Source organism: Danio rerio, chromosome 20 (assembly GCF_052040795.2).
Source record: "Danio rerio strain M-AB ecotype USA chromosome 20, GRCz13ab, whole genome shotgun sequence".
Taxonomy (NCBI): domain Eukaryota; kingdom Metazoa; phylum Chordata; class Actinopteri; order Cypriniformes; family Danionidae; genus Danio; species Danio rerio.
In genome coordinates this window covers 58,465,001-58,483,987 of record NC_141040.1, presented here as the reverse complement: position 1 = coordinate 58,483,987, position 18,987 = coordinate 58,465,001, and the positions used below count along the sequence as shown (strand labels likewise).

General features: G+C 37.5%; 1 protein-coding gene and 1 long non-coding RNA gene across 2 annotated transcripts in view; both read left to right on the top strand.

The window, feature by feature from the left end:
- Nucleotides 1–18,987, top strand: part of LOC147839513 (uncharacterized) — a 243,096-nt gene that overhangs the window by 54,517 nt on the left and 169,592 nt on the right. The gene's annotated exons all lie outside the window — the stretch shown is intronic.
- mgat2 (alpha-1,6-mannosyl-glycoprotein 2-beta-N-acetylglucosaminyltransferase) lies at nt 1,731–9,580 on the top strand. Its single transcript, NM_001083875.1, is given in 2 exon segments — nt 1,731–1,816; nt 7,877–9,580. A coding segment is annotated over 1 exon segment (1,350 nt). The 5' UTR covers nt 1,731–1,816; nt 7,877–8,095; the 3' UTR covers nt 9,446–9,580.

The window sequence follows — 18,987 nt, the reverse complement described above, 5'->3', positions numbered from 1 at the left end:
ATGGCCAGAAAGTGATTCATTGTTTTATAAATTGTTAAAATTTTGGTATTTGTTATGCAGCAAGCCCAGAGATTGTTGTGTACACTATGACTTTATGTAAAATTAACTTTAATGTGTGATAGGAATAAAACGTGACCATAAACGAATGATTTCTCCACTCAAATGAATGGCGGCTTGGACCCGGAAACAGTATACAGTATATATGTCACAAACACGTCACCACTTAACAAGCGGATAGACTGATTTCACTCGGACAAAACCCGGAAGTATCGTTGGGAGTTACATGGGAACGTTGAGTACTAGGCTGTATATCTTATCAGTGAAGAGAAAGTGACACAAATTTATCAGGTGGAATTCCGGGAGTATTCCGGGAGACAGAACAATGCGGGACATGGGTCTGAAATACGGGAAACTCCCGGGAAAAACGGAAGTGTTGGCAGGTATGACTTAAGCGTATTGCCCTTACAGAGATTGTGATGTTGTGTGATGTTAAATAGTTAAAATCAAACTTACTGAATTATATTAGTGACTTTTACACCATTTCTGCATTTTAAAAATCATGGCAACAGCTGGAGGTTTGTTGTCAACAGCATGTGACTGCAATGTTTACAGTGCTGGTCCTACACTTCCGGGTTTTTTCCCCCACCACAGCCTCGCTTTGGTTCTTTAAAATGGCGGCCGAGTGAATAAGTGTATAGTCTTTGCTATGAAGTGATGTCAAAGAAATCATTTAGGTGGAACTGACAAACAGCAAGCTTTATCCCTGCTGAAAAATCCAGCTTAAACCAGCCTAGGCTGGTTGGCTGGTTTTAGCTGGTCGACCAGGCTGGTTTTAGAGGGGTTTTGGCCACTTCCAGGCTGGTTTCCAGCCATTTCCAGCCTGGTCTTAGCTGGTCAGGCTGGGAGATGACCAGCTAAAACCAGCTTGACCAGCCTAGCCAAGCTGGGAGTCCAGCCAAAACCAGCTATATCCAGCTTAAACCAGGCTGGTCAAGCTGGTTTTAGCTGGATTTGGCTGGTCATTTTCCAGCCTGACCAGCTAAGACCAGGCTGGAAATGGCTGGAAACCAGCCTGAAAGTGGCCAAAACACCTCTAAAACCAGCCTGGTCGACCAGCTAAAACCAGCCAACCAGCCTAGGCTGGTTTAAGCTGGATTTTTCAGCAGAGTTGGATGTTTTTGTCAGTTTCATGTTTTTTTTAAACACAAACATCTTGTCACTATTTTGTATCACACCATCTTATGGATAACCTATAATACTAGCATCAAAAAAATGTTTCTTTAATTTCACTGAAACTTTAATGACACGCACAGTTGAATTGTTCACCACAAAACTAGCAATGTGAGCTAGCAAAATCAATGTGGTTAGTTTTGATTTCACGCGTACTTTAAGAATAACACCGTGAACAAACATTCACTGAATACGTTTTGATTTCGCGCGGATTATTTACATGTGACGAAATGATTGACAGGTCTCGTAACTAAGCAACACAACGGTCCGTTAACGAGGAAGTAGTTTATCACAAAGCTTTGCCATCGATACTTCTTATAGTATGTAGCTAATATTTCTTCACAAAAAGACTACCTACTTATAAATGGTAGGGCAAGTAGGCGAATTTGGGACACGGCAAACTGAATTATGGGTCGTGTGTGTGTGTGTGACATCACGCGTGCGCTGACAGTCGGGGCCCCCAGAGGTTTGACGGGATTGTGGGAGCCGAAGGTTCCGCTCGGAGCCTGAGCTAAAAACACACTCCTGGAGGAAAAAATGCGCTTTTATATGGACGTGACAGCCGACAAACACGTCTGCATCCGCGGTGAGCATTTCTCCGTGTTTCTCATGGATCCGAATGCGGCAGATCATCAAAAATGCTCCTTCTTGTAGTCGATAGCAGCTAGCTAATCATAATAATAACAACAGCCAATGGCAATGCTGCAGCAAACACACACACACACACACACACACACACACACATCGGCGTACTTAGAGTGTGTGTTATTGTATATGGGAAACATTTAGAGTGAATATAGGTGTTAAAGATTGTGTACTGCAGTGTTGTGGTTTTTAATGTGTGTGTGCGTGAGTGCAGCTGCTGTATTTAGCCGAGGCTCACAGCTGCAATCAATGCATGTGTGCCAGCTTCTCTTATACTTCCTCATTTTTAAGCTTTAATCAGTGATTTTGATGCTGTGTAAACAGAGCTAGAGTCTCATAAAGTCGATGCAAATGTGCTGTAAACATAAACGCGTTTCCCGTACATTGTGTTGATGCGCGTGCCCGTGCATGTGTCTCCTGCAGGTTTTTTCATTGCTCTGTCTTGGGGCATCAACATATTGGATGTTTGTTAATTTAAGCTGAAGATGTTTAAGTTGGGGGCGATGGTGGAGTGGGTAGTGCTGTCGCCTCACAGCAAGAAGGTTGCTGGTTCCAGCCTCGGCTGGGTCAGTTGGCGTTTCTGTGTGGAGTTTGCATGTTCTCCCCGTGTTGGCGTGGGTTTCCTCCGGGTGCTCCGGTTTCCCTTACAGTCCAAACACATGCGCTATAGGGGAATTGGGTAGGCTAAATTGTACGTAGTGTATGATTGTGAATGAGAGAGTATGAATGTTTCCCAGCTGGAAGGGCATCAGCTGCGTTAAAACATGTGCTGGATAAGTTGGCGGTTCATTCTGCTGTGGCAACCCCAGATTAATAAAGGGACTAAGCCAAAAATAATATGAATGAATGATTAATTTGGAAGTATATACTTACATTAGTAAGCTGAATTCAACATGTTTTAACGTAAATACATTCATTATTTTTAGGCAATATGACAGAAATGTAACGATATAAGTCATCTCATATCCTGATTATGATCAGGGTGTCCACGAGGTCTTGAAAAGTCTTAAAAGGTCTAACATTTCAAAAACTAGATTTCCAGGAGGTTATCACTCGTTTGCGGGCATTATGACTCCTGTAAATGCATAGAGACTCCCGGAGCTTCCAGGGGACTTGGGATGTCAGAATATCACGTTTAACAACTGTAGTGAGACGCGATCCAGCGGTTCAACCTTGTTAAACACATGCACTGCTCTCTGTCTCTGGAGCTCTGAGTGAGATAGAAAGCTCGTGGCTGTGTGTGTGTGTGACGTATCAGTGTAAACGGGGCCTGAGTGTGTGTTGGGGGCGGGGCGATGGATCACGATGTCGGCTCAGCCTCGTGTTGTCTTTTGGTCATTGGCGATGGATGATGGCATCGTCTCTCAGCCCAACCCTGCTGTAGCCCATCCGCCTCAAGGTTGGACGTGTTGTGTGTTCAGAGATGCTCTTCTGCAGAGCTCGGTTGTAACGAGTGCTTATTTGTGTTACTGTTGCCTTTCTATCAGCTGGAACCAGTCTGGCCATTCTCCTCTGACCTCTGGCCTCATCAACAAGGTATTTGCGCCCACAGAACTGCCGCTCACTGGATATTTCCTCTTTGTCAGATCATTCTCTGTAAACCCTAGAGATGGTTGTGTGTGAAAATCCCAGTAGATCAGCAGTTTCTGAAATACTCAGAGCAGCCCGTCTAGCAGCAACAATCATGCCTCGTTCAAAGTCTCTTAAATCACCTTTCTTCCCCATTCTGATGCTCACTTTGAGCTGCAGCAGATCCTCTTGACCATGTCTACATGCCTAAATGCAGTGAGCTGCTGCCATGTGATTGGCTGAATAGACATTTCTGTTAAGGAGCAGTTGGACAGGTGTACCTAATAAAATGGCCGGTTAATTGTTATAAGATATTTTTGTCATTGTTGTACTAAACAGAGTATCGTTTATTTGATATACACTGTAAAAATATCCGTTTATTAGCAGTTTTTCATGTTTTGTGATTGATGTTTTTATTTTTACCTGTTTATTTCTGCTTTTAAATTGGATTATGGGATCTTGATCTTTTATCCAACAACTTTTAAACATTAAAAAGTTGTAAAAGTGACTTGTTGTCATGTGTAAGAGTGTGCAGTGCTGTATTGTTTGTGTTTGTGTTGTATATTACACTACAGAAGTCTTGTAATAAACTGCAGCACATTTTCTGTTATTTTACACACTTATTCCTCTAGATATTATTTATACATTATATTATTTCAAATGACTAAAATGTCAATAAAAGTCACTTTGTTAAACTGTAGAGTTAAATTATTAACATCAGAAGTGGACAGAGCAGAGATCAACATCCCATAATGCAATTCACCACCGCAACTAAACAGAAAATACTAAAGAAAGTGTTCATGAACAGATCTCTTTTACAGTGTATTCTTATCATCTGTGCTAGTCTTGTGATTAGCGTTTCTTCAGGTTGAATCTACTGAGAGCAGTAATTAGGTCTGCACCCCTGTGAGTTTATACTTCAGCTGCCTAAGATCCAGCCCACATTTGTCATTTTTAAGGGATAGTTCACACAAAACTGAACATTTCCTTACTATTTATGCACACTCAAGTGGTTCTGGCAAAAACTGATGTAGAGTAAATTGCATTTTGGCCATTCATTTACCTTTTTTTATTTATTTTTTTAATTTAATCTTGTTCATTTACTTTTTTTGTTTGTTTTTTTGTTTTTTATTAATTTTAAAATTAAATTTTATTCATAGCCTTTTTTTGGTTTTTATTAGGTTTTTAATTTAATTTATATTATATTTATTTACATTTTTATTAGTATTTTTTAGGTTTTTAATTTAATTTATTTACCTAATTTTGTTTGTTTTTATTAATTTTTAAATTAAATTTAATTTTATGTTTACATTTTTGGTTGTTAGATTTTTAATGTAATTTTATTCATTTAGCTTTTTGTTTGTTTTGTTAGGTTTTTATTATATTTGGTTAATTCTTAAACTTTTTTATTTATTTTTTTTTATTCTGAATTTTATTCAATCTAATTTTAACTCATTCAGTTCAATTGTTTGCTTTTAACTTACTGCTTGACTTTATTTTATTTAATATTTTTAAAGGGGAAATGAAGCACTCAGTCAAGTTTGCCTTATTTTGTACATTGGTTTCCACTTAAATGAAAATGTAATAAACAAACTTGATCAATGTAACCATTTAGCAGAAAATAGCATGTTTTACTATAGATTTTAGACTTAGAACGCTGCCATCTTTGAATATCGCTGTGTCTGACGTCATGGGGTTGGTTCCGTTCCCTCAGCTGAACAGATACAGTCTAAGCCTAATTTAACCCAATGTGTGAAGTTGTGGATGTGGAGCTTTTGCAATTACAAGCATCAGATTTGTGTATAATATAAAAATATATTTATATTTATTTTATTTTTATTTTTTCCCTTTTAATTATGATCATTTGATGCGCTTTGATTCACTCTCTGTATTAGGCTGCCTGACCGCCTGTCTGGGTTTCAATTATGGTTTCAACAGGGTCCAATACTGACGTGATGAGGGCGGGTACCTTCACTTTTCACTGCTACAGCCCCTCACCTCAGCTCGTGTTCAAGCCAAACTAAGATCGGCACAGTGTTTCACATGGCAGGTTATTACATCCTTCATACATGTTGAGAGATCGAGTTGATCGACTTAAAGAGGGAATATGTCTTGACATAACCCACACAGACATGAGTTAGTGAAGCGTGAAGTCATGTATGATTTTAATTGTTGCATTAGTATAATGCCTTCGTCAGGCAGCGCTGGAGCAGCGTGAGAGAGTGGACCACAGCGCATCTAGCGAACAGCATTAACAAAAGAAAAATAGACAACTGAAGACACTTAAATGCTTGTATTTGTTGTATTTGCAGCAGCTCTGTGATGCTCGTCCACAACTTCATGCATTAGGTTAAATTAGGCTCTCCAGTCTCTGTGTTCAGTCCGTTACTACCATAGGTGAAACCCAGACAGGCAGTCAGTTAGCGTAATACAGAGAGTGGACCAAAGCGCATCAGATGATCGGTAATTAAAAGGGAAAAAATAGAATGAATATCTATACTTTTATAGTAGACACACATCTGATGCTTGTATTTGCAGCGGCTGTCCATTATTTCCACTGTACTTATTCAGCTGAGGGAATGGAACCAACTCCGTGACGTCAGACACAGTGATATTCCAAGATGCTGGCACCCTAGCTCTGAAAGCCATTTTCTTTATGATGGTTTCATTAATCGAGTTTGTTAAATGTATTTTCATTAAAGTGGAATCAAATGTACAAAATAATGCAAACTTGATTGAGTGCTTAATTTCCCCTTTAAATTTACTTTAAATATTAGTTATTTTTATTAGTTTATTTATTCTTGTTCATAAATTTTTATTAGTTTTTTATGCTTTTTTAATTAAAATGTATTAATAGCTTTTTTGATTTAAATTAGGTTTTTAATTTGTATTATATTTATTTAAATTTTTTATTTTACATCAGTTTTTTAGTAGGTTTTAATTTAATTATTTACACTTTTTTTGTTTTTATTAGTTTTAAAATTTAATTTAATTTTATATCTTTAAATTTTTGGTTGTTTTTAAGTTTTTAATTAAATTTCATTTATTTAGCTTTTTTGTTTGTTTTATTAGGTATTAGGTTTTTAATTATATTGAATTTATATATATATATATATATATATATATATATATATATATATATATATATATATATAATTATTTTATTTATTTATTTTTCAAACTCGTTCAGTTTTCTTTGTTGAAAAAAAGTAATGTTCAAATATTTTTTTTTTATCTCTAGCGTTTGTTGCAGTGCACATATTTATAGAAAGGGGAAGGGAAACCCATCCGTAATTTGCGTAAGAATATTTTGATGATAAATCAATTTATATAAAATGTGTATTTAACATTGATCAAATTGAAAGATCTAATATGACTCTTTATTATTGCTGATATTTGTATGTTTTTTTTTTGTACAATTCATGATTATCAAGACACAGTTATGATAGCCTATTATCATATACTGAGATGTTGAACAAAGCCAGTGTTGATATGGCATTAACATGTAAATAAAGATAAAAATGTAAGATATTTTGATGAATGTTGGAAAAAGCACCCATTGACCTCCATAGCAAAAACCAAAAATACACTGCAAGTCAATGGCTGTTTTTCCCCAAAATATCCCCTCAAACCATTTGGAAAGTAAATGACAGAATTATTTTATTTTTGGGAGGTGAACTATCCCTTTAACACAGTTAATCTTGTTTTCAATGGACAGTTAGTATGGAGAGAGGATTCTTGGACATGATACTCAGTGTTATAAATCACAAGAAATACTGTCATTTCTGTTAGCTGAGCCAAGCGTTTTGAGTTTGGTTGAACAATAGGCCACACAAGAATCACCCTTTCAGCAAAATCTTGAATGTTTCAGTAGAACCAGAAAAAAATGCTTTTCTTTGAGTAAGTGCACTGCTTGTGTGATTTTCTGTAAATGAACAGGCATGCATGGCTTATTTGAAGTTCTTAAAAGCGAATCTACTTTGTGAGATTACTATTAATATATTTATGTAAGGAATAATTGACGAGTGGTTTTAGTGTGCTTTATTCTGGAGCCTAAAGCCTGGAGTGCATTATTCTGTTTACACAATGATTTCCGCAGCTGAATCCACTGTTGAGTTGTATTCTGGAGTTTATTTGTCAGATTTTTGTCCTTCTCAAACTGCTCCTGTGTATAGCACTAGTGTCCTCCACATGTCCTCCTCCTTCTGTTGTGTTCTGATGTGATATCTGACTGTTGTAGCTGTGAAATAACTCCAATCATTCAGCGGAGTGATATGGAGCTGTCCAAACCTGCTGGAACTACTTTAGCTGTGCCTTTATCTGAGAGTGAGCATCAGCCAATCAGAATCAGGCATTTAACAGCACTCTACTGTAAACAATTATATTTAAATGTTTTAATCTAAATAATAACTTTTCAATTTGTTCTCCTTAGGTTACAGAGGGCGACACATTTGCCTCTAAGAAAATGCCTTATGGGAAACGATATCATTCGAATACATTCCAGAACGAAAGGACCAAGAATAAGCTGCATTTTCTATGCTAACGTTTTGTACCCAATCTGCTGGAGCAGACCTTTTCGTCAACATTGCAAACCTGCCATCCTCATCTACAGAATCGACCCACCGACCGTCCTGACGGGCGACTGCCTATCATGAGATTCAGAATTTACAAGCGAAAGGTGGTAATATTGACTCTAGTGGTGATAATCTGTGGATTCGCCGTCTGGAATAGTGGGAAGCCTAAGAAGGCGAGTACTGTGTTTCCTAAAGAAGTGGAAACGGTTAAACGGAGTAGTGTTGGAAGTCAGATACAAGCTACCATTCCAGTAACCCGAAAACCAATCAACGAGAGTATCCCAGAAAAACAACAACAACAACCTGTTGCCAAATCAGAAGCAGACAACACCACCCTAGTGTACAGAGGAATCGTGTTCCAGCTCAACTTTGACCAGAATCTTAAAAACGAGGAAAAATTTCGAGCAGTGCGTCAAAAGGATGACCTTGTCATCGTCGTCCAAGTGCACAACCGTCCGGAATACCTACGCCTATTGGTGGACAGCTTGAGAAAGTCCAAAGGAATCGAAAACATCCTTCTGATATTCAGCCATGATTTCTGGTCTCCAGAAATCAACCAAATAGTGGCGTCTGTCGACTTCTGTTTGGTCCTTCAGATATTCTTCCCCTTCAGCATCCAACTCTACCCACAAGAGTTCCCTGGGAATGATCCCAGAGATTGTCCTCGAGACATTCCCAAGAAAGAGGCCTTAACCCTGGGCTGCATAAATGCAGAGTACCCAGACTCCTTCGGCCACTACCGGGAGGCCAAATTCTCCCAAACCAAACACCATTGGTGGTGGAAACTGCACTTTGTGTGGGATCGAGTCCGAGTCTTGAAGGATCACAAAGGACTGGTGTTGCTCATCGAAGAGGATCACTACCTCGCTCCAGACTTTTACCACCTTCTCAAACTGATGGCATCTCTAAAAAAAGAGCAATGTCCCGATTGCGATATCTTATCTCTGGGTAGCTACGGACACATCGGCTACTCGAGCAAAGCCAACAAAGTGGAGGTAAAAGCGTGGAAGTCCACCGAGCACAACATGGGAATGGCGCTGAACCGAGACGCCTATCAGAAACTTCTCAGATGCACCGATGCCTTCTGCACTTACGACGACTACAACTGGGACTGGTCCTTGCAGCATCTCACCGTGACCTGCCTGCCTGCATTTCTAAAGGTCATGGTTAGCGAGGCACCTCGTATTTTCCATGCCGGCGATTGCGGGATGCACCATAAGAAGTCGGCTTGCATGCCTAGTGGCCAGAAAACTAAGATCGAAAACGTTCTGCAGAACAGCGGGAATCAGCTGTTCCCCAAACAATTACTCATCACTAAGAGACTCCCAGCGTCTGGGGCCAAAGGAGTGGCTCCGCATGTCAAAAATGGCGGCTGGGGGGACATCAGGGACCATGAACTCTGCAAGAGCTACCTTCGATTACAGTGAACTTTATATATGATCTTCTTTTTGGTTGTTTTTTGCATCCTCTAATGAAAGCCTTTAAGAGTTCTTTATGGACGTCTTCTTCATATTGCCTGTTTTATTGAGATACTCCAAATAAAAAAGTATGTGATGTTTGGATTTGGTGGTTATGAGCATCATTGAAGCATTAGTACTGGGAGGAAAAAAAGCAGGACTGGGTGATTGATTGAATAATGCTTATTTTTGTCATTAAAGCCAGTTCTGGTAAATCTCCTGCAGGTGCTTTTCTGATGGTGCAGAACTTCCAACACTGAGTAGTAATTCACTGATAAGTTGCTTGAAATCATGCTCAATATCTAAATTGGTTTAATAAGATTAACAGCAGATGGTGCTCTAGGCCAGTTTATAAACAGCAGACAGCCCTCTAGGCCAGTTTTAAACAGCAGACAGCCCTCTAGGCCAGTTTTAAACAGCAGCCGGCGCTCTAGGCCAGTTTATAAACAGCAGCCGACGCTCTAGGCCAGTTTTAAACAGCAGCCGGCGCTCTAGGCCAGTTTTAAACAGCAGCCGGCGCTCTAGGCCAGTTTATAAACAGCAGACGGCGCTCTAGGCCAGTTTATAAACAGCAGACGGCGCTCTAGGCCAGTTTATAAACAGCAGACTGTGCTCTAGGCCAGTTTATAAACAGCAGCCGGTGCTCTAGGCCAGTTTTAAACAGCAGCCGGCGCTCTAGGCCAGTTTATAAACAGCAGATGGTGCTCTAGGCCAGTTTATAAACAGCACACGGCGCTCTAGGCCAGTTTTAAACAGCAGCCGGCACTCTAGGCCAGTTTATAAACAGCGGACAGCGCTTTAGGCCAGTTTTAAATAACAGGTGGTGTTCTAGGCCAGTTTATAAACAGCAGACAGTGCTCTAGTCTAGTTTATAAACATCAGCCGGCGCTCTAGGCCAGTCGTAAACAGCAGACTGTGCTCTAGGCCAGTTTATAAACAGCAGACGGCGCTGTACGCCAGTTTTAAACAGCAGATAGCGCTCTAGACCAGTTTTAAACAGCAGACAGCGCTTTAGGCCAGTTTTAAATAGCAGATGGTGCTCTAGGACAGTTTGTAAACAGCAGACGACGCTCTAGGTCAGTTTTAAACAGCAGACAGCGCTCTAGGCCAGTTTGTTAACAGCAGACGACGCTCTAGGTCAGTTTTAAACAGCAGATGGCGCTCTAGGCTAGTTTATAAACAGCAGACGGCGCTCTAAGTCAGTTTTAAACAGTAGATGGCGCTCTAGGCCAGTTTTAAACAGCAGATGACACTCTAGGTTAGTTTAAAACAGCAGATGGCGCTCTAGGCTAGTTTATAAACAGCGGACGGCGCTCTGTGATAGTTTAAAACAGCAGACGGTGCTCTAGGCTAGTTTAAAACAGCAGACGGTGCTCTAAGCTAGTTTATAAACAGCAGATAATGCTCTAGGCCAGTTTTAAATAGCAGATGGTGCTCTAGGCTAGTTTATAAACAGCAGACGGCGCTCTAGGCCAGTTTATGAACAGCAGACGGAACTCTAGGCCAGTTTTAAACAGCAAACAGCGCTCTAGGCCAGTTTATAAACAGCAGATGACACTCTAGGCCAGTTTTAAATAGCAGATGGTGCTCTAGGCTAGTTTATAAACAGCAGACGGCGCTCTAGGCCAGTTTATGAACAGCAGACGGAACTCTAGGCCAGTTTTAAACAGCAAACAGCGCTCTAGGCCAGTTTATAAACAGCAGATGACACTCTAGGCCAGTTTTAAATAACAGATGGTGCTCTAGGCTAGTTTATAAACAGCAGACAGTGCTCTAGGTTAGTTTATAAACATCAGATGGCGCTCTAGGCCAGTTTTAAACAGCAGACAGTGCTCTACCTTTAAAAACTAAGCTCAGAGTCCATTTAAGAGAGAATAGCGATGCATTCTGAAACCATCAGAATTGATTTCTCAAACAATTCTTTTGTCACCAAGCTAATGTTTTTACTACAAACTCACTTCGTAGCTTCAGTCGCGTGATCCTGCCGATTGTTTACAATTCAGGCCGAATCAAATACAGCAGTCAAATCTTCTGTTTATAATGCAACACTACAGGGATTTCTGAGTTTCTTCTTCTTGGGTGTTTGAAGCACAAGAGCGCCCTCTGGCTTTGTGGAGGATTTGATCACAGAACTAATAAAAATCTGCATTCATTTCAATGAATCGCCCAGCCCTAAAAAAATAAAAAAACAAGTGTTACCGTTTGTCACTCTTCTATCTATTATTAAAGCATTTTGTGCCATTTTTCAAGATGACGTTTGTATGATCTGCAAAAAGCATGACGTTTCTCATGACTATGTATATGTGCGTGCGTGTGTGTATATATACAGACTTGCAGACAGTGTACTTTTAATCGTAATTCCACCTTCTGTTGGAGATTATGCCGGGCTATTTTTGATATGCAGATGAACTATTTTCTATTTGCTTGAATGTGACTGAGCGTTTTTCCAGGTTGTGCTTCATATTGAACGTATTCCAGTATCAGAATGGTTTTGAAGCTTTTGCAAGACATTAAAATTGCATTGACTATCTGGCAGTGCTCATTAACCCCCTTACAGAGGCTTTGTCCTATTTACAAGCGCTTCCAGATCACTGGCCTCAATGTTACTCACAGATGAGAAGGAAAACGTGTGAGTAAACAAGCCTTTGGAGGTGCTGTTGGCCTTTTGAGTCGCTGATATTTATTAACAATCACACTGTTATTAAAAATGGTATATTTTTTTTTGTTTAGATATTTGCATTAACATTAAACTAATGCAAATATTCATCAAAATGATACATTAATGTTTTAGATATTTGCATTAACTCAATGTAATAATGCAATATGCATAAAAATGATGCATTGCATTTTATAAATATTTGAATTAACTATATAAAATAAATAAAAATATTCATACAAATTATACATACATTTTATAGATTTTACATTAAATTAATGCTAACATCTTAAAAATTATATCTATTTTATGGATTTAAAAATGATTCATGGATTTATAATATAATTTATGTATATTTGCATTAATCCTATTAAATTAGTGCAAATATCCATCAAAATGATACATTAATTTAATAGATATTGGCATTAACCCTATTTAATCATGCAAATATTCATAAAATTATACAAAAATGTATAGTTATTTGCATTAACTATATTAAATTAATGCAAAATCTATCAAATATCCATACAAATTATACATACATTTTATAGATATTTACATTAACACTTAAATTTAAGCTCAAATCCATAAAATTATACATAAAAATTATAATTATATATTGTAATTTTCATTAACGCAAATATACATAGAAATCACACATAAAAAGTATGCATGCAAATAATGGATATTTGCTTTAACCATATTAAACTGATGCAAATATCTATCAAAATGATACATTGATTTAATAGATGTGTGCATTAACCCTATTTAATCATGTAAATATTTATAAAATTAATGCTAAAATATATAAAACATAAATGAATGAATGGATAAAAAACATGTATGGATATTTTCATTCACCCTATTAAATTAATGCAAATATCCATAGACATTTTTATAAATATTTGCAATATTTAAATTATTTACAAATAACCATCAAATATCCATAATAAGTTTACTCAAATTTTATATATATATTCAATAACCCTATTAAATTATTGAAAATATACATAAAAATTAACCATTCATTTTAGAAAAAATTGCATTAAGTCTATTAAATTAATGCAAATAGCAATCAAATATCGATAGATAAATTTAAGGATATTTGTTTCTAAAATATTTGCATTAGCCTTATTAAATTATTGCAAATGTCCATAAAACCATTAATGTATACATTATATTCGTCATATATTAATGCAAATATACATTCAAAAATTATAGTTAAAACTTATAAAGCACAATTTAGTGAAGTGCAAAGTTCTAAATACACATTGCTGACATTTATAAACAAGCACACTGTTAATGAAAATTATATATATATATATATATATATATATATATATATATATATATATATATATATATATATATATATATATATATATATATATATACTGGTAATATTCTGACAGGGCATTTGACAAATGTTATTTGAAATAAATATCAATAAAAATTCTACATTAATGTTATAAATATTTGCATTAACCATATTAACACAAATAGGCATCAAACATTAATAAAAAGTTTACATCGATTTGATGGATATTTTAGTATTATTTGTTTTATAATATTATTTCCGGTGTTTTCACTTTTAATGGAGAGAGCAGAGAATTGACAGGAAAGGGTGGGGAGCAGAGGGGAAGGATCAGCATACCTCGAAGTGGGAATCAAAACACCGGAGTGCATGTGTCGACACACTAACCACTACCATTTTTTTTCTAAAATATTTGCATTCACCTTATTAATGCAAATGTCCATAAAACCATAAATGTATGCATGATATCCATCATATATATTAATGCAAATATACATTCAAAAATTATAGATATATTTGAATCAACCTTATAAATCGCAATTTAGTGAAGTGCAAAGTTCTCAATACATGTTGTTGGCCTTTTGTGTTACTGACATTTATTAACAACCACACTGATAATAATTAATATTCTGGTAATATTCTGACAGGGCATTTGACAAATGTGCATATGAACATTATTAAACTGATGCAAATATCTATAAAAAATATGCATTAATTTAATAAAAAATTGTGTTAACCCTGTTAAATAGCCACCAAACATCAATAAACATTTACATTAATTGGATGGATATTTTATTTAACCCTATTAAATTAATGCAAATATCCATATATACATACATTTTTATGAATATTAGCATTAACCCTATTGAATTCATGCAAATATCTTAAAATATACATTAATTGTCTAATAATTAGCATTAACCCTATTAAATTAACGCAAATAGCCATCAAATATCAATAAAAAGTTTACAATAAATTTAATAAATGTTTCATTTAACCCTAATGCAAATATCCATACATACATTTTATATTAATATTTGCATTAACCCTAATAAATGAATGCACATGTCATTAAAACCATACATTTATGAATTATATCTATTATATATTAATGCAAATATCCATGAACATTATACACTGACTTTCATTAACCCTGGAGCACAGTTTAGTAGCTCTAAACACGTTGTTAGACATTTACTAACAACTACACTATATTTTATATATCTACTATATCTGTATAGTTATTACTAATAATAATTTTTGAAAAATCTAATATTCTGGTATTATTCTGACAGGGCGTTTGACAAATGTTTTAGATATTTAAATTCACCTTATTAAACTATATGCATAAAATTATACAGTTTTTTTTTTTATAGATTTTTGCATTAACTCTGTTAAATAATCGCAGATATCCATTAAAATTATATTCATATTTTAATATAATTTAAAAAATGTAAAAAAAATAATTATTAAAATTTTTTTTTTAATTTTTTAAATGAAATTATTAATTTTCATGAACCCAAATAAAAGCACAGTTTACTGAAGCGCAAAGTCCTAAACACACTCTAAAAAACATGGGGTTATTCTTTCTACCCAGATCTTGGGTTGAAGCATTTTGGGGGTTATTTTAACCCAGTCTACCCAGTCTTGGGTAGTTTAACCCAGCTCTTTAGGTCAAATCAACTCACAGCAGGGGCTGACTGGGATACCACATATTATGTATTAATTTGTTTAAATGCAATGAAAATAGATTAACATAAATGCAGATTATTTGTGTTTTCAGATGATTAAAATGAGATTTATGCTTATAGCAGCCCTTAGTCAGACCTTTCTGAATGAAGAAATTTCTTATTGGCACCTTTTATACATCAAAGCTGAACACCCCCCCACTGTACGTCAGTGATGCCGAGTCAAAACAACACAATGGCTGGGTCATCTTTCACAGGCATTTTTGGATCAAATTAACCAATTATTAAAGCAAAAACAACAAATTATTGGGGAGAAAAAACAACCAATGGAGTTAAACATAATAACCCAATTACTTGGGTTAATTTACCCCTGATGTGTTCTGTCCCATATTTATCCAGCAGTAGGGTTACAAACAACCCAATTTGGGTAGTATTTAACCCTGTGTTTTTTAGAGTGCAAGTAAAACATGTTTACAGGGGACTTCTTAAAGGCACAGTTCCCCAAAAAATGCCACTTCTGTTCTCATTAATTCTCCGCTTGCGTCACAGTTTTTATTTTGATGAAAAAGAAGGTCTCTGGTCAAGTCTCAGCTGGGTCAGTTGGTGTTTCTGTGTGGAGTTTGCATGTTCTCCCCGTGTTGGCGTGGGTTTCCTCAGGGTGCTCCAGTTCAAACACATGCGCTATAGGGGAATTCACTCATTCACACACACACTCATGCACTACGGCCAGTTTAGTTGATCAGTTCCCCTATAGCGCATGTGTATGGACTGTCGGGGAAACTGGAGCACCCGGAGGAAACCCTAGCCAACACGGGGAGAACATGCAAACTCCACACAGAAACACCAACTGACCCAGCCGGGACTCAAACCAGCGACCTTCTTACTGTGAGGCCACAGTGCTAACCACTGAGCTACTGTGACGCCCACAACAGATCCAAATACACTGCAATTTCCTCCCCGTTTTAAAATAATTAATTACTTAATCTTTCAGTATCTGATCTTTAAGACTCATGACAAGACAAATGCTTCTGGCGCATTCAGATGCCGACACAATAATGGATATAATACAGTTCATCTGCAGTTTGTGCAATGAGCAATAAATGACAGGATGGAGGAGATATAATTACATCAGTGCAAGCATCAATATTACTCACAATCACAATTATGAACAGTTTCTGCTGCAGAGATGACGCATACACTACCTGATAAAAGTCTTGTAGTGAATCTCAGTTGTAAGAGCAGCAAATAGTAACTCGACTTCTAGTTGATGATGTGTAAAAGTGTTGAAGGTGGATTTCTCTGCTGAATCATCTGCTGATCTGCATTAATCATCACCAATACTGCAGAAGACCTACTGGAACCAGCATGCACCAAGATTCTCACAGAAATCAGTCAAGCTTGGTGAAGGAGACATCATGGTTTGGGGTCTACATTCAGTATGGGGGTGTGCGAGAGATCTGCAGAGTGGATGATCAACATCAACAGCCTGAGGTATCAAGACATTTGTGCTGCCCATTACATTACAAACCACAGGAGAGGGACAATTCTCCAGCAGGATAGCGCTCCTGCTCATACTTCAGCCTACACATCAAAGCTCCTGAAAGCAGAGAGTGCTCCAGGATTGGCCAGCCCAGTCACCAGACATGAACATTATTGAGCTGATGATGGAGGAGGTTTTGAAGATGAACACAAAGACTCTTGATGAACTCTGGGAGTCCTGCTGAACGCTTTCTTCTTCATTCCAGATGACTTTATTAATCAGTGATTTAAGTCATGTCAGAGATGTATGGATGCAGTCCTCCAAGCTCATGATGGAGTCAGACACAATATTCATTCTGTCTCCACTGCAGCAGGACTTTATATTCTATACTGGACATTATTTCTGTTCAGTGATGAGACTTTAGTCTGAGCAGAGTCAGACCGCACTGTCCTCATCAAATCAGTCAACATCAAGACATGATCAGATTTATTGAGCTCAAATCAGCAAAATCTAGAGGCCTTTACCTTTCATATGAGACACTTCTGACACCAAGTCGAGTTATTATGTGTAGATCCTAAAACTTAGATAGATGACTAGACTACAGTCAGCTAGTGTAGATAATATAGTATTATTTTTTACTACAATGTAGATCAGGGATGCCCAAACTTTTTCATATGAATGACCAAAAACCAAATATCATTGAGAGCCGTGGGCCGAAGGAAAATATATCAAACTATATTATATTTATATACTATATATATTATATACACCTTGTTGCCATGGGTAAGTTCCTAATTTACAATTATTAGAAACCTTAAATCATATTACTTATTGAGGTATAACTTTTAAAATGATAACTTACTGTGATAAAAGCATAAACAAATCCTCTAGAGGCCTTTACCTTTCACAGAAGACACTTCTGATACCAGTTGATCAATTAGAAGTCAAGGTATTTGTTGATCCTAAAACTTGGATAGGCCACAAGTTATATATTCTGGCTGATTCTATATATGTCAAATGTTTTATGGTATTGTAACTTGTTAAAAGATGTTTCAACTTAAATTTTTAACTCATACAAACTCTTTTAAGTCAATTCAATGTAACACAAGTTAAAACGACTTAAAGTAACATTAATCAGACAGAATATAACATCTACAGAGTGCATACAGGTTTATACGTTACAGCCTTAATCCAAATTGGATTAAACTGATTGATTTCCTCAGCATTCTACACACAATCCCCCATAATGACAATGTGAAGAGTTTCTCAATTGTTGCAAATTTATTACAAAGAAAAAAGCTGAAGAATCAGATGTACATCAGTGTTCACAGCCTCTGCTCAATACTCTGTTGATGCTCGTTTGTCAGTGATTACAGCCTCAAGTCTCTCTGAATATGATGCAGGAGCTCTGCACACCTGTCTTTAGGGATTTTGGCCCGTTCCTCTTTGCAGCACCTCTCAAGCTCTATCAGGTTTCATGGGAAGCGGCGGTGTACAGCCATTTTCAGATCTCTCCAGAGATGCTCAATAGGATTTAGATCTGGGCTCTGGCTGGGCCACTCAAGGACATTCACCGAGTTGTTGTGAAGACACTCCATTGATATTTTGGTGGTGTGCTTTGGGTCGTTGTCCTGCTGGAGGATGAAGCGTCGCCCCAGTCTGAGGTGGAGAGCACTCTTGTGCAGGTCTTCATTCAGGATGTCTCTGTACATCGCTGCATTCATCTTTCCCTCTATCCTGACTAGTCTTCCAGCTCCTGCTGCTGAAACACATCCCCACAGCATGATGCCAACACCACCATGCTTCACTGTAGCGATGCTGTTAGCCTGCTGATGAGCGCCGCCTGCTGTTCTCCAAACGTAACGCCTGGCGTTCACTCCAAACAGTTCAGTTTGAGTCTCATCAGAGCAGAGAGTTTAGTTTCTGATGCTCTGAGAGTCCTTCAGATGGCAAACTCCAGGCGGGGAGTGTCTTCCGTCTGAACACTCTACCATACAGGCCTGATTGGTGGATTGCTGCACAGATGGTTGTCCTTCTGTAAGGTTCTCCTCTTCCCACAGAAGAACGCTGGAGCTCAGACATTGTGACCATCGGGTTATTGATCACCTCCTTGACTGAGGCTCTTCTCCCCCGATCACTCAGCTTAGATGTCCGGCCAGCTCTAGGAAGAGTCCTGGTGGTTAAACATCTTCCACTTACGGATGATGGAGGCCGCTGTGCTCATTGGAGCTTTCAGAGCAGCAGAAATGTTTCTGTAAGCTTCCCCAGCCTTGTGCCTGCAGACAATCCTGTCTCGGAGGTCTACAGACAATTCCTTTGACTTCATGCTTGGTTTGTGCTTTGACATGCACTGTCAACCCTGGGCCCTTATAT